This window comes from Nannobrachium achirus (assembly GCF_963921795.1).
Source record: "Nannobrachium achirus genome assembly, chromosome: 10".
NCBI lineage: Eukaryota > Metazoa > Chordata > Actinopteri > Myctophiformes > Myctophidae > Nannobrachium > Nannobrachium achirus.
Window position 1 is genome coordinate 29,149,645 of NC_137819.1, and position 15,475 is coordinate 29,165,119.

The 15,475-nt window shown below is 40.7% G+C and overlaps 2 protein-coding genes across 2 annotated transcripts; one reads left to right on the forward strand and one right to left on the reverse strand.

Moving 5' to 3' along the window:
* Positions 1–1,631: 1,631 nt before the first annotated feature.
* LOC308292939 (uncharacterized protein) lies at positions 1,632–5,843 on the forward strand (the record flags this gene model as incomplete). Its single annotated transcript, XM_080735364.1, has 4 exons — positions 1,632–2,212; positions 2,388–2,504; positions 3,857–3,994; positions 5,815–5,843. Exons 1-4 carry the CDS (start codon positions 1,972–1,974, stop codon positions 5,841–5,843), a joined length of 525 nt encoding a protein of 174 aa, XP_080591490.1. The 5' UTR covers positions 1,632–1,971.
* A 2,359-nt stretch (positions 5,844–8,202) lies between these two features.
* cdca8 (cell division cycle associated 8) lies at positions 8,203–15,208 on the reverse strand (the record flags this gene model as incomplete). Its single annotated transcript, XM_080735365.1, has 10 exons — positions 8,203–8,238; positions 8,375–8,461; positions 9,392–9,521; positions 10,688–10,786; positions 11,362–11,447; positions 11,571–11,635; positions 11,877–11,943; positions 12,113–12,150; positions 14,199–14,327; positions 15,112–15,208. 10 exons carry the CDS (start codon positions 15,206–15,208, stop codon positions 8,203–8,205), a joined length of 834 nt encoding a protein of 277 aa, XP_080591491.1.
* Positions 15,209–15,475: the final 267 nt, after the last annotated feature.

Consider the following 15,475-nt stretch of genomic DNA (forward strand, 5'->3'; position numbering starts at 1 on the left):
CCACGCGAGACTACAACGGGGGAAAACGGAGGCAACAGTCTGGCCACGCGAGACTACAACGGGGAAAACACGGGAAAACAGAGCCGGCTGGTCTTTCGAGCGATATAAAGTCTTCATTTCACCCCAGTACATCGAGGTTGTTCCACGTTAAAAAAGTAAAACGATTATACTTTCACATATGCCGGTTACTTTTTGGATAGAGTGTTCAACAAAGGTAAGAAGTGATCGCTAACGGCGGATCGTGGATCCAACAACAGGATTTCGGCAGCCGACCAGTAGGAACCCCATCTCGGAGCTGCGTAGCAGTGGAGTGAGGGGTTCGGAGTAGCTCTGGTCCATAGCGTTAGTGGAGTTCTCCCTAACGCTATGTGCCTCTACCTCCGTATTCCTTGGCAAAACCGGAACACCCCGCCGTCTGGTCCAAAAATAACAAAAACTGTTTCGCCCCTCATCAAACCAAAGGTATCAGTGGACAGTTGAAAGCTTACTCTACTTAGTGGACGAGGTGAGCCCCCCACCACACGATTAAAATACATTTCTAGGGCAAAATGAAAAATATTCTACCGGATGGAGACGCTCTTCCAGGTTTTTACAAAACAGCGCTTCTAACGTCGCAGAGTTGAATAACACCCAGTGAGACTAATGCTCATTGTAATTCGGTCCTCTGACCTGCGCGGCAGTAGTGAGTTGGCACCTTGATGGCGACGACAAATAGTGAAAAACGAGAAGAAATGGAGTCTCCATCCGGTAGAATATTTTTCATTTTGCCCTAGAAATGTATTTTAATCGTGTGGTGGGGGGCTCAGCCCGCGTCCACTAAGTAGAGTAAGCTATCAACTGTCCACTGATACCTTTGGTTTGATGAGGGGCGAAACAGTTTTTGTTATTTTCGGACCAGACGGCGGGGTTTTCCGGTTTTGCCAAGGAATACGGAGGTAGAGGAACATAGCGTTAGGGAGAACTCCACTAACGATATGGACCAGAGCTAGGTTCGGAGCTAGTATGTAAATGTATCTCTGATGGCCCATCACTGTCTTGAGCATTTCATATTGAAATCGACGCTGACTGCAGTGAACTGGAAGAATGTGAGGAGGTGGGAGGAGGTGTTTCTCCTCTCCAAGATATAAAGGTGGTAGCCTGACACTCAGCCTGAATTGACATTTCGTTTCACTTCATTATTCAGCCTGAACTCACTTCCCCCCAGGCAGAGCCTTCTAATCAGAGAGTCCTGCCACTGCGGGGTCAGAAACAGCGCTGGTCACGTGGTTCATTGTCACTTTACACCTCATAGACTTCAATGCATTTTGTAAACTTTCGGTTCGCCGTTTGTCACTATACGCCAATAGATGTGTGCGTACGTAGAAGACCTGGCCCCATGAAGTGAACGGGAGTGACGCAACTCTTCATTCTAGGGCTCTGCCCCCAGAGCTATTGCAGGGATGGGCGTTGCCAAAAAGAGGCAGTGTTCAGCGATTGGTTCACTGACCAACACATGATAGTGTTGTTATGTGTGCCTGGCTGGCTAGTGGCTAGCATGTTGCTTGCTAGTGCTACTTGCTAACCAAAGAAACAGTCAGAATAGGAGCACTACGAACTAGTAATGGTGTTTCATAGCGGGATCGATACATTTTACCGCATTTTAGCGCGACGCGATGTGCGGTACGGGTACGGCACGGCGGCGGCGCTGGTGTACTTAGAAACACACATGAGTTCTGGGAAACCCCTACCCACGCTGATCACAAGACGCTGATTCACGACGCTGATTCGCCCGTTTGGATTTTCAACCGAGGCAGGCCTCTTCAATGAGATCGATTCTAGAATCGCAGAAACAAAAAAATAAAGGGGTGTGGCTAGCGATTCAGCGTCTGGAACTAGGCTATAAAGGTGGTGTTATCACTCCAAATCTCCACACTGTCCTCCTGCTCAGATTCCAGGACACACCACAGTTAAACTCTCAGGACACACAACGCAATGGAGTCTGTACGGGTGAAGATAAATGAGCACATGGCATCGGTGGGAGAGGAGATATTGTGTGTTTTGGACAAACAGCAGCTGAAGCTTCATGTCAGAGTGTTTGTGCTGGAGCACCTCAGGGCAGCTGCAGAATTCATGTGCAACCTCTTTCAGAGAGAGACAGAGACACTACAAACTCTATTGGAGAAACAAAACAAACAGCTGGAGATCGATATGGACATCGACTCAAACACTGCAGGTATGTCAGTTACCTGACACATCAAACTTCATTTATTTTATGATCAGTAGCCCACACACACACACACACACACACACACACACACACACACACACACACACGCTTTTATGGAATCCAAATGGACATTAAGACAAGTCCTTATTATTAAAGTGTGTATTGTATTCCTTCGTTCCAGCTCAGTATGTGGAGTCCAGTCTGCTGATGAAGATCAGTTCTCCAGTCAGGAGTGTTTCTTTTAAACAGGAACCTGAAGACCACCTTGAACAGGAACCTCAAGACCACCTGGATCTCAGTAAGTTTCAATCACAATTTTTATTTCATTTATTGGCGAAAGTGGGTCTGTACTGAGGGTGTAAAATGAATTGATATGAATCGGTAACTACTAACAATAGCCTATACATTGATGCATGGACCCCTGCATCTATCTAAATGTATCATGATTCTTAATCGGGGGATATCTTAAAAAGTCCTGGAATAAATTCCTTACCAAAACATTTCTTCACCAATGTGTTTGTAAAGGTGTCTAGTAACATATCTCACAAAGACTGAAATTCAGTTTCCCTAGAAAAATCTTTGACAGCTAGGGTAATTCTGGGTCTCATTCACTCACTATACACAATACAGGGGAAAAAATCACTCCCAAAATATATGCTTTAAGTGGGATGTGAGGCGTCTAACTAGGTGTTTTTAATTATTCTGAATCCATTACAAGCATTTGTTTTGCACAAAAAAACATTCATTGGGCTAAAAACAGACCATAAAATGATGGTTTCGTGATGAGTCATCACTTTTCACAGTGGTATGGGGGTCCATTTCTAGCCCAAGGAATGTTTTTGGTGCAAAACAAATGCTTCTCAGAGAGTATCTTAAAAAGACAGAAAAGTAGCTGCACACACCGTAGCCAAAGTGCCAAAGTTTTATTGTTTGGACACAGAGATTAATTACCAACGTTTCGGCAGTACAACTGCCTTCTTCAGGGTATACAGAGCACATTACAAGTTACACATAAATAGGGTGCCTGCAATAGATACAACCAATCACATTCATCTAAAAGAACACAGGTTCTAATGGGACCTGTCCCTGTGATAAGGGCAATTGGGATCAGGTGTTATCTTGCCTCACATCAGCTGCTGATTAGGGAGGAGTTATACCTCATGAATAAGCCCATGGTGAGAGAGAAAATCTGGAAATATAATTCCTTGTCATTATGACAACTCAAAACAATTTTTTTTTAAATTACATTAATACAATACAATATCATTCAAAAAGAAAACAGTGAAAATATTTGAATACATACAATAGCAATTAAATACGAAACAAATGCTTGCAATGGATTCAGAATAATTAAAAACACCTAGTTAGACCCCTCACATCCCACTTAAAGCATATTTTTGGGAGTGATTTTTTTCCCTATAGTATAGTGTATAGTGAGTGAATGAGACCCAGAATTACCCTAGCTGTCAAAGATTTTCCTAGGGAAACTGAATTTCAGTCTTTGTGAGATGTTACTAGACACCTTTACAAACGCATTGGTGAAGATTTTTTTTGGTAAGGATTATCTAGATGCTTTGCAGTTAATTCTACTTCAGAAAACCTGTCTGCTACAGACAGTAATTTATAGTCTCATCGAATTTCTTTCCCTAGACTTCCTGCTTGCCCAAGTGTGTAAAGAGGAGGTTTCCCCTGAAGTGGATGGGAGCAGCAGTCTGGTCCAGGAGGAACCACAACCTCCACAGATTAAAGAGGAACAAGAGGAGCTACTTGAAAGACCAGAAGAGACTGGTGGGTCGACGTTGACATTACTAGCAGTGAAAAGTGATGATGAAAACAGAGAGACAGAGCATGTAGCCAGCACCTCAATAGAACACATGAAAACACAAGCTGGCATGGAGGACTGTGGAACACAACCAACTAGTGATGACCAGCTCCTCTCTTCACACTGTTCTGAATCAGACACTGAAGACAGTGATGAGTGGGAGGAGTCTAGGGGAGATCGGTCAGCTTTAAACACACTGAAAACACACAAGACACAACATGTGGGGGGACAGCGACAGTCCCAGGACCTGAAATCATCTAAACAAACTCACTCCATGAGGGGTCACACAGGGAAGACATGTCTGAGTTGTACAGAGTGTGGCAAAATGTTTAAAGGTAAGCATAATCTAAAAATACACACAAGAACTCATACAGGTGAAAAGCCCTTTTCTTGTACAGTATGTGGTAAAGGCTTTACTCAGAGCACTAGTCTAAACACACACATGATGACTCATACAGGCGAAAAGCCCTTTTCTTGTACAGTCTGTGGTATTGGTTGTGTTAGTGCAAGTCATCTAAAAACACACATGAGGACTCATACAGGAGAAAAGCCCTTTTCTTGTATTGTTTGTAGTAAGGGCTTTACTCAGAGGTCTAGTCTAAAAACACACATGAGGACTCATACAGGAGAAAAGCCTTTTTCTTGTATTGTTTGTAGTAAGGGCTTTACTCAGAGGTCTAGTCTAAAAACACACATGATGACTCATACAGGCGAAAAGCCCTTTTCTTGTACAGTCTGTGGTAAAGGTTTTGCTGAAAAGGGTAGTTTAAAAACACACATGATGATTCATACAGGCAAAAAGCACTTTTCTTGTACAGTCTGTGGTATTGGTTGTGTTGGTGCAAGTCATCTAAAAACACACATGAGGACTCATACAGGAGAAAAGCCCTTTTCTTGTACAGTATGTGGTAAAGGCTTTACTCAGAGCACTAGTCTAAACACACACATGATGACTCATACAGGTGAAAAGCCCTTTTCTTGTACAGTCTGTGGTATTGGTTGTGTTAGTACAAGTCATCTAAAAACACACATGAGGACTCATACAGGAGAAAAGCCCTTTTCTTGTACAGTATGTGGTAAAGGCTTTACTCAGAGCAATAGTCTAAACACACACATGATGACTCATACAGGAGAAAAGCCCTTTTCTTGTATTGTTTGTGGTAAGGGCTTTACTCAGAGGTCTAATCTAAAAACACACATGAAGACACATACAGATGGAAAGCCTTACATTTAAATTGGTCCCACACAGACACATATAATCAATCAATCTAATCCAGGATGACAGTGACAAGAATAACAAAGCAGAGGAATTAAATAATCTGACAATATTAAACTGATTAAACATTCATAATTTCTCTTTTGTTTTATCTTGAGTATGGATCTTATTTTTGACACGATGGAAATGCATTTTTTTTTTTTTAAATATGAACTTGAATTATTCCTTCCAGTTCAAAGGGTATTATTGGTAGAACAATATTAGCATCAGTTTCTGTGCACATTTGTCAGAATAAAAGGTGATGTTCATTATTATAATCATTAATGTGCAATCTAATACTTATTCTGTTCAGTGCAGCAAAGTGCTGCTGGGTTTGTGTAGCTCTTTATTGTGTGTTGACAGGTGTGTTTGGATTGTTAAATTATCATAGTACATATTATGTATTATGTACTATCTACCAAATAATTATTTGTTAGATTGGTACAATTTACTGTGGATTTACAGTCACATCTTTTAGAGTTACATGGTAGAAAAAACATTCTCTTGTCTCTTTCTTGCTACCATTGGCAGAAATGAGCTCTCAGACTGTTCTAGTCTAGAGGGACCAGTGTTGTTCCTATAACTGACTGACTGACAGACTGACAGTATGGTACAAAACACAATATTGATGTAAATTGTCTTTCAATGTTATATGAGATAAAGTGGTTGTAAATAAGCCGTAAAGCTTACTATGATCTCCTTTTAGTTGACCTTGTACCAGTGATTTGTGCTGTCATTAAACTGTACTTTTTTCTATTGCAAACTGCCAATAAACTATTCAATCAATCAATCAATGAAGTAATAAAGTGATAATTGCAACAGTGTGATGTGGAAGTAAAGATCTGACTCCATTCAATGGTCTTTGTCGCCCTCATGTGGACAAAATGAATGAATTAAGTGGGTCAATAAAATCCACTGTTCACTTGGTTCATTAAATAAGAACCAGATGGGGAAGCTGATACCCATGTGTCTGGTGACCTTTTAACTCAACAACAGCTTGTGCATGTTGATGTATGTTTTTGTCACATATGAAGGTTGAGTCTTTGTTTGCATTTCTTCAAATAAGTTCATTTTTGTTATTATCATATATATATATGAAGCAGGAATAATCATTTTTGTTTCTCAGTTAGAATGTACTTGCACTGTCTGTCATTGATACAAAGTCAAACTATCAAAGACACTAATAGCTGACCTGGTATATCTGGTCATACTGAGTATGTAGTTCTGTTAAGGCCCAACATGGAACATGCTGTTGAATTATGGTGAGCCCGACCAAAAGAAACATTCTATTTATCCTATTTCGTTTCGCCCTGATGAAGACTGGTTCGGTCAAAACAGGTCTGCAATTGCCCTTTTAAATCAATAAAGGCTTTTCCCTCCTTTTAATCCCGAGTGCCCAGGTTGTCATTCTCTATCTTTAATGCAAAATTTTGAACAATTGTCTGTTTATTTAGTCCTGATAAGTGTAAAAATAAACTGTGTTAAGTTACTACAATGTCTACATTAATATAATACTGAATCCACTAATTATTTCAGGCAGACCAGCTTAAACCAAAGTGGAACTCAAAAAATTGCAAGCGAATTCTCAAGCTTGCACCACTCCTCCATTGAACTCAATGGACCTTTGGGGTTTTCTAAAGTTTGGGGGTTTACTCTATAAAGTTGGAAGAGAACAATTATAGGCCTAGTGCCTATATCCAGACTTGGATATATCTAAATCCAGTCACAATTCCTGATTTTCGTGATTTGAGTTAAACGTCAATTCAAATCTCAAGTCTCCAGCTCTGCAACATCTCCTTAACTCGATTATCTCCATTATCGCGTTAGTTACTCGTACGAGTTCGATACATTGCTGTTTAAGTGGAAGGCTATTTATCATGCATTCATGATGATATATTACCATACATTTGGAGTTTCTTTCTGAAAAGGGGAACAAGTAGAAGTAGGCTACGAATGCTGTTGGAACTTGGAACCTATTCAAAAGTATTTTCTCTGCAACTTGGAGTGACGGCACAATAATCTTGGGGGCCACCTGCATCCTTAGCTCAAACATGCAATTCTGTTTTAAGACACTAGATGGTAGTGTTAATTCACCTAATGTCTACTCTATTATACTCTTAACTCCATGTTGTGGAGAATGAGCAGCTGACATTCAGACATGTATGGCCAAGTTCATGGTCTTGGGCTGAGTCGCATTTCCAACACGAATCAGCCTGAATGCTGTATTGTAGTGATTTCTTCCACACACACTATTAAACAGGGTGCAAGTGATATTTTGTTAGTCTATATTTTTCTAGCTATAGTAAACATTAATTGAATAGTGTTTGTTCAGTAACATGTCTCATCTCTCCAGATTTGTTATAACAGGAACAGAAAATGTGGAATGAGCACACAATGGGTTTTTTTCTTCAGATTATTGTATTTCGTTTTTGTAAAAAGAAAAAAACAATAATAAAGATTGAGTAAAAGAAAAAAAAAATATTCGTCTTTCCATGTGCACTACCAGAACGTAGGCTTTATTTAAAAGCGATTTAAAAGAAAAAAAATGTAATAAACATTGAGTAAAAAAAAAAAGAAAAAATGATAAGAAAAGGTTTTAATATGTCCTTCTGTCAGTCCATGTGCACTACCTGAACATTGAGCTTTATTTTTTAACAAAACTCTTTTTAAACCAAAGAATACCACATCTTACTCCAAGGATAAAGATGCATGTAATTCTATAAACTTTTAAATGAAGTAGATCGGCAGTATTGTGTATGCAAAATATATACACCTGCATAGAGTATAAGAACATAAGGATTATCTAAAACATTTTAAAATGTAAAAATCTAAGAATGAATAATCCAACAAACAAAAATCTCAAAACAAACAAGTGGACTCTCTCCAACACGGCCAACTGTGTGACGCTATGCCCAACGGTCACTGTGATGGTCCACACAGCACTGCAAGCTGACTCTGTGAGAAGAAAACCAACAATGAAAATATGTTTGTCCCAGCATAATGCATAGATACACAACAACAAAAACAATAATTTAAAAATATAACCCATAATGTTTTGACAGAAATGAGATGGAATATGTGTTCCATATACCTGTAGCTGCTGAATACTCCTTAGAGCATTTTCATCCAGAGAAGATAAATCCAAAGAGTCCATCTGACTTGCCAGCAGCTGAATGCTCTACAGTAGTTCAACACAACAAACACCAGTTAGTTCAGTATCGTACATGGAAATGCCCCCAAAACAGCTGATCTACAAGCTCACACGCGTCACATTGTACATAGACTGCCAATTTCAGTTCGCGACACACAACTAATATGAATCAGGATTAAGACACAGGTCACAAACAACTTGCAATTCTGCATATTATTATAAGCATGCCATGCACGAACAAAGACGATTTCAGACTGATAAGCAGACGTAAAAACTAAAAAAGCTTTACCATAACCCCTAAGAAATATTTTATATTTCAATACATACATAACTGGAATGTATTTCCTTTTTTTCTGTTAATCTCAACTGCCTACCATGCTTACATGGTAGGCATCGTAGACCACATGTTTTTAAGCAAACGGAACACTGAGGAGCAAAGCTCCTTTTTCATATTTACATAACTGGAATGTATTTCCTTTTTTTCTGTTAATCTCAACTGCCTACCATGCTTACATGGTAGGCATCGTAGACCACATGTTTTTAAGCAAACGGAACACTGAGGAGCAAAGCTCCTTTTTCATATTGTCATTTTGTGTCCAGCACCAGCAAGGAACTGGGTGTACAGTACACAACCCGCTTGTTTTGAGCTAGGCATCGTAGGCCTAGCCTTGTAAACCAGGCAGCCTTCTTCGGAAATATAAATGTTCATGAAAATTTAGATTTCCGGAGGAGGCTGGTTTACGAGGCTATCGTATATCTACCATGGCTGGTTTACAAGGCTATCGTATACCTACCATGGCGTCATTGCTAACTGTGGATGCCATAGTAGGCATGCCATAGTAGGCATCCTTGTTAAATAAACCGGTGGAATCCAGAACACTAGGCAAACCCTACCAATGGCTACGTAGTACGTATAGTCTTTTATTGAGTCGATTAGGCTAAGGCTTAAGTCAATACCTCTCCATTGCCAATCGGGACGCTGATGACAACATCCTCAGTGGCAGGCGCCATGGGAGAGCCATTGACAGAAATGCTGTAGACCCTTTCTTTGTGACGGGGAACTCTTACTGCAGGGGTTTTGGGAAGCCTGAGGACAAGAGGGAGAGAAATGTGAGCAATGTACCCACATCCGGGCTTTCAATAAGTCTTGTTATTTGCTTGAAAGGAAAGGCACAATTTTTTCCCCTGGTACCTGAAAATCAAATTGAACCACTAAGTGAAGTCTCGCGTAGCCAGACAACTATTCCACAATCTCCGAATATGCTATATAGAGTCTAGAACTACAATTCCCAAACAGCGAGTATTGGAAGTAGCCACTGCTGCACTGACTGAACTGTAGTCCCATTGGAAACAGACAGTCATTCGAGCGGCATATTCTTGTTATGCGTGTATAGTTTAAGAAAACAATTGAAAACATCATGTAAGTAACACCAACACCACCAGAGAAAGACGAAATGACGCCCCTAAATATATTGAAAGGAGACATAACACTTTCAGTAGGACTGGACTTGTTATTGCTACTGCACCAAAGGAGCTGGTGCGTCACATCCGCTTTATCACAGTCATCGTTAGAACCTCCGTCCCCCAGACTGTATGCCGGGAGCATTTGCAAATCGTGGAGGCAACAGTCTGGCCACACGAGACTAAGTATGAAGTAACTAACAGCATATACTGAAAAGTAAACAAAGCCATACCAGCCTAACAAAGAAAATTTGACAAGAACAAATACAATATTTTGTTAGTCTGATTATCTGACAGAAGGTTCAGTCTGCCATTTTTGATTGATTGAATACTTTATTAGTCAAAAATGTAAACGGCACACAAAGGTCCTGGGAACATGTTTCCATTCCAAGTGATCTACAAGGGCGTGTAGACTTTAATTTCCCTAACTCCATTCCAAGTGATCTACAAGGGGGAGTAGACTTTATTTTCCCCAACCAATCAGATCAACATACCTGGTTATTCTTGGTAAACTGTAGTTTGGGCCATTTGTCAATTAAATAGTGTTCATGTCATGAGACATTTCGAGTGCGCAACGCAAACACGAGTGCCTGGTGTTTAGATCTCACAGCTCAAAGGACAATCACTTTTTCAAACTGGATAAACTGTAGGTTCAAAATACAATGACAGAGCATAGAAGCAGTCTACTCACTGAGTGGGCAGATATGGCCTGGAGCCAGGCTACTATTTTGTATGAGTTGTAATTATTTTGCACATTTTGCATGAAAACGAAATATTTAAATTAAAACTTACCTAGGGTCAAATCGTGGAGTGATCAGAGGAGTAGCTCCTACAAACAGAGACGAGTCCAGCATGCTCCTGGCAGGCGTAATCAAGGGCTTCCTGTTGGATCTGAACACAGACTCTTGTTAGTGTTGCAACAAACCAGAGAGGCTTTTTGATTATGGACTTGCCATTGATCGAGTTGCACATGGTAAATGCAACAAAAGCAAACAAAAAAAAGACACCAAGATAAAGTTAGACGATGGACAACAACAACTGAAAAAAAAATATATAATTGAAAAATTATGTAACATGACTGGATGTCCTTAAATTAATATAAAAAGAAAGAAATCACAACAAACTGTTTTACTATGTTTACTATTCGGAGTGTCACAAAACCCCAAAACTGTGCCTCCATGTGTTAAAATCATGAATTTTTAGTAAGACATTCTGGCTTTGACTTTGTTCCCGCCCAAGAATTGTCTCACCAAGCAATTCTCTCAACCCTCGTCTCCTTCGCCAAATTAGAAATAAACACTTCTCCTTAGACATTTATATGCCTGAGGATGGAATCGAAATTACTCCTCTAGACTAGACGATTCCTCATAATACAGAAAAAAGCAACAAAATGGTGGTTTGAAATCATTGAACACACAACCAGGCAGACAAGCAGATAATTCAGACTTAATAGAAATATATCTTACCTTCTAACAGAGGTGTTCTGCTTCGTGACTGAGATGGCTGCAGCTTTTTTAGATGTAGTTCGGGGCGGCTTCTTTACAGTTCTTCCCTGAATCCCAGAACAAAACAGTTAAATCAACTCTGTCCCTGGCTAAACGGAGCACTATATAGTACAATATATACATTATATTATTATTTGTGCTATGACTGGGCTGTGGAAAGCATGAACCACCTTCTTTGGTTTCACCGTTGGATTGTTCTCCTCGTCCTCCGAGCTCGACTTTTTCTTGGATGCTGCTGGAACAAGACAAAATCCAACACGATTATGGATATTATGTTGAATAAGGTGTGTGATTTATTTACATTCACAAAAATGTGTAAACCTGAACATGGTATATTTGTACATAGCTGTAAAAACTAAACACAACAAAGCTTGAGAGCTTATGTGTGTAAACTGAGTGGCACATGCCCTGTCTGTGTGTGCACACTGTATGAATAATATCAGCAGCATTATATAACCAGTAAAATCCACACTTACCTTTCTTGACTGGAGGGACGTTGTGGACCTCAGCCAGGACGGTGTCCACCTTGGCAGCCACATCTCCCTGTAAACAGACAGGAGGGAAGATTGACATGAAAATCACTGAATGTACCAAGGCATATGTAACACAGTGGTGGTTTAATGCCTACACTGGTCACAGCTGCTGAAAAATCTAAACAGACTGCACTATCGTATGATCTTAAATTAAAATGTTGATTTATATATGTGCTCACCGTTGTATCCACTTCTTGTTCCTTGGCTTTCTCCGACCCTAAGAGAGAGGCAGATACCAAATATGAACAGTCTGTGAACGCTTGTTTATTAGGGGTGTTTTTTGCGCTTCTGAATACGATTTGATTTCACACTTTCAATATTACAAACAAGGGTGAGTTTCTAATCTCCAATACCCCACTGTACTTTTTCCCCACCTGCCTGTCCAAATGAATAAGAACGTTGTTTGGTGTCAACAGGGCTTGAAGATACTGAACAAAGCTCTTAAGGACAAACCCATGTTATACTTCCTAACGTCTCAGCTCAGAATTTTCTGAATGCCAGACCTCACACACTCAGTATAATCAGTCTAGCAACACACATGTTTACAGCACTTTTACCACCTGGATCTCACTCCAACACTCAAAGGTTTTGACATTTCTTGACAGTTTGAGTCTGGAGCAATCACTCCAGGGTAGAGCCTAAAAGTTCAGCCCGAGCCCGGCGGACGGGTCGGCGTGGGTTCAATTTGTCAGGATATGTCGGGCTTTTAATCCGGTCGTCCCCATAGCGGAGCGGAGGAGATCGTTGAAACTATTCAGACACTTTTGTATATCCGAATATATTATAGACGTAGTGTGAATGTTGTAGCTATAACAGCCTGTACACCTGCTTCCTGATTTAGCGGCGGCCGTCAGCTGTGTTTTCCAGCGAGGCTCCGATGTTTATTTGTTCCATACAGTAATTAGGACGGTGCTGCTACAATGTCTTTTAAGACAGTTGGAAAATGGTAGAATGACTCTGTTCTTAACGAATCACCAATATTTTATGAGGAAAAAAAGGCTGCTGCCGCCAGCATCAATTAAGCTGGTTTAGAATGTCGGGCTGCGGGCTGTGTCGTCTCCAATTGTCAATTATGTATCGGGCTTTGGGCCGAGCTCGGGCTGACTTTCAGCCGGGCTGGGCTGGGCTCACATATTTTGGCCGATTTAAGCTCTACTCCAGGGGGTACTCGTTCTACCTCCTGGAGGTTGGCTCACGACACTCGAACATCCTATATTCTAGTGCAGGGGTCTGGGCTCCCAGGGGCCCCTCAGAGTTACTACAGGGGGTTCTCCAAATCTGTGTGTGATAGAAACTTTATTTTCTCATTTTTTATTAACCACTTGAACCCCAACGTCCATATTTTGAGAACTTAAAAATAGCAGATCTACAAGCTCAGCTCACAACGCCTCACGCTGCAAGGCGTTTTGAGCTTGTAGATCGGCTATTTTTGACAAAGAGGATTGGTGTAGAGGGGGAAAAGTACAGAGTGAAAGTTTAAGTTTATTAGGCCTAAGTATTGACAGTTCAAGTGGTTAAATATCTGAAAACACAAATTGACATGAATCCAAAATACACTGGTGATTGCGCTGTCAAACAATGAAATTATATGGAATCTATGAAAAGTTTGTGGGGGTCCCTGCTTCATCTCTCTCTCTCTCAACTAAGGGGTCCTTGGCCTGAAAAAATTGAAGACCCCTGCTAGTGTGCACTCCAAACACATACAATATCTCAAAATCAAAAAGTCAACTTAATAATGGATTTGGATTCTGAGAATCATGACCGTCACCGTTTGGTTTGACTGACAGTCACAGTATGGACAGATATTCACAGTACAAATATACGCACAAAACACTGACAAAGTAAAGCCCTTTGCACACAGGACAGTTGCGTTTTTTTTCGTTTACGGCATGAATAAAACGCATTGGATTTGGTGTGCAAGGCTGTGCGGAATCGGCGCTGCGGATCCAAAAAGGAGTCATAAAAGGAGTGATGAGTTTTTTACCGCATGCGATAAGACGCACAAATCGAACTGGTTTCGATCGAGAGAGAAAAAGCACGGCGGCAGCCACTCGTCGCACGGCTAATTCGGAGCCGGTGTGCATGAGGTCATAGAGAATCATTGTTTTCTTTTCAAAAAATTATATTGTCCGTTTTATCCGTGCGGTTAAACGCGTCTGTGTGCAAAGGGCTTAGGGGAACAAGCACTTTTTTTCCTTCCTTTAAGGGCTTGTCCAATTAAAAATGTGAACATAATTTGTTCCAGACAAGCTTGTGCGTACTTACTGTAATATTCCAACCAGTTCATTTGACGAATTTGCTTGGGCAGCTTGATCAGAGCCATGTCGTAGGCGTTCTGGGACTTTCTCAGAAGATCGTTTCTCTTCACCTTCAGCCTTTCAACTATGGCGTTCACTGTAGAAACAAAAACAATAACTGTTAGGAATTAATGATTTACAATTCAGATTCCTGGAATGTATCCACGACTTTCCAACGCCCCATAGTGCATTGCGCAGACGCTGTACCGAGCTTCCGGCGCCGCAGCCGAGTGTGATTTACAAGCTCGCGACGTGAGCTTGTATGTCTGCTTTTAAACCGGAAGTGTGGTCCAAACAGGTCCAAATAATCTCCAGTAAACTCCCGCGGAAAGAGGTGGATAGAAATTGTTACACAATACAATTGATTGTAATGGAGTCATGTCACCCAACGGTTTACTGTACATTATGTTCTATTGCTTTTGATTGATTGAATACTTTATTAGCAGTTCGCATAGAAAAAGCACAGGACAGTACAGTTCAGACACAAGATCTACAAATAGGATCTAAACCCAAGAAAGCACAATGACTCACTGGGGTCCTTTAGTAGGCTCTACTCAGTTCGTAGATTCATGCTACTAGTGTTGAGGAGATGATGTCTGGTGGTATATTGTCTTAGTGACTTGATTAATGATTATGCACAACACAGGACCACAACAGAAATAAAATAGGTTATTTTTCTACGTTTTAGTACGATACATAGGTTATTTTTCTACGTTTTAGTAATAATACCAATGGATAATAGTGTACCACACTGACAGAATTTCCCCCTTGGGATAATAAAGGTATCTATCTACAGTACTATGTGCAAACCGTTAATAAAGTATTCAATTAATCACCATTTCTAACGTATGTGCAGAACAGAATGCGGTTCGTGTTATTACCTTCGCCGTCGAAGTCTTGCAGAAAGGCCTCCACCTTCTTCATCTTGACCTCGTCTATTACCTTTTGTTGTTTTGCGGTCTTTTTCCTCGGCGCCATGGCTGCTGACAAGACAATATTGTGTCGTAAATAAATATTAATGTAAATAACGCTTGGCAGTTGGCACCCCCCGCTCACTGGCACTGCTGTTCTAGCCTGACTGCAAGCGTCAGTGATGTGCGGACTGATTTATCAGGCTACTGCTGTTCCCGGCAACGTAAAAGTTACACAGCTAACGTTAGCACGCTAACGCTATTTAGAGGAGAGGTGGTGGATGTACGTTTGCTAGGCTGGAACATAACCACTCCGTCAAATCTGCAGTTATAA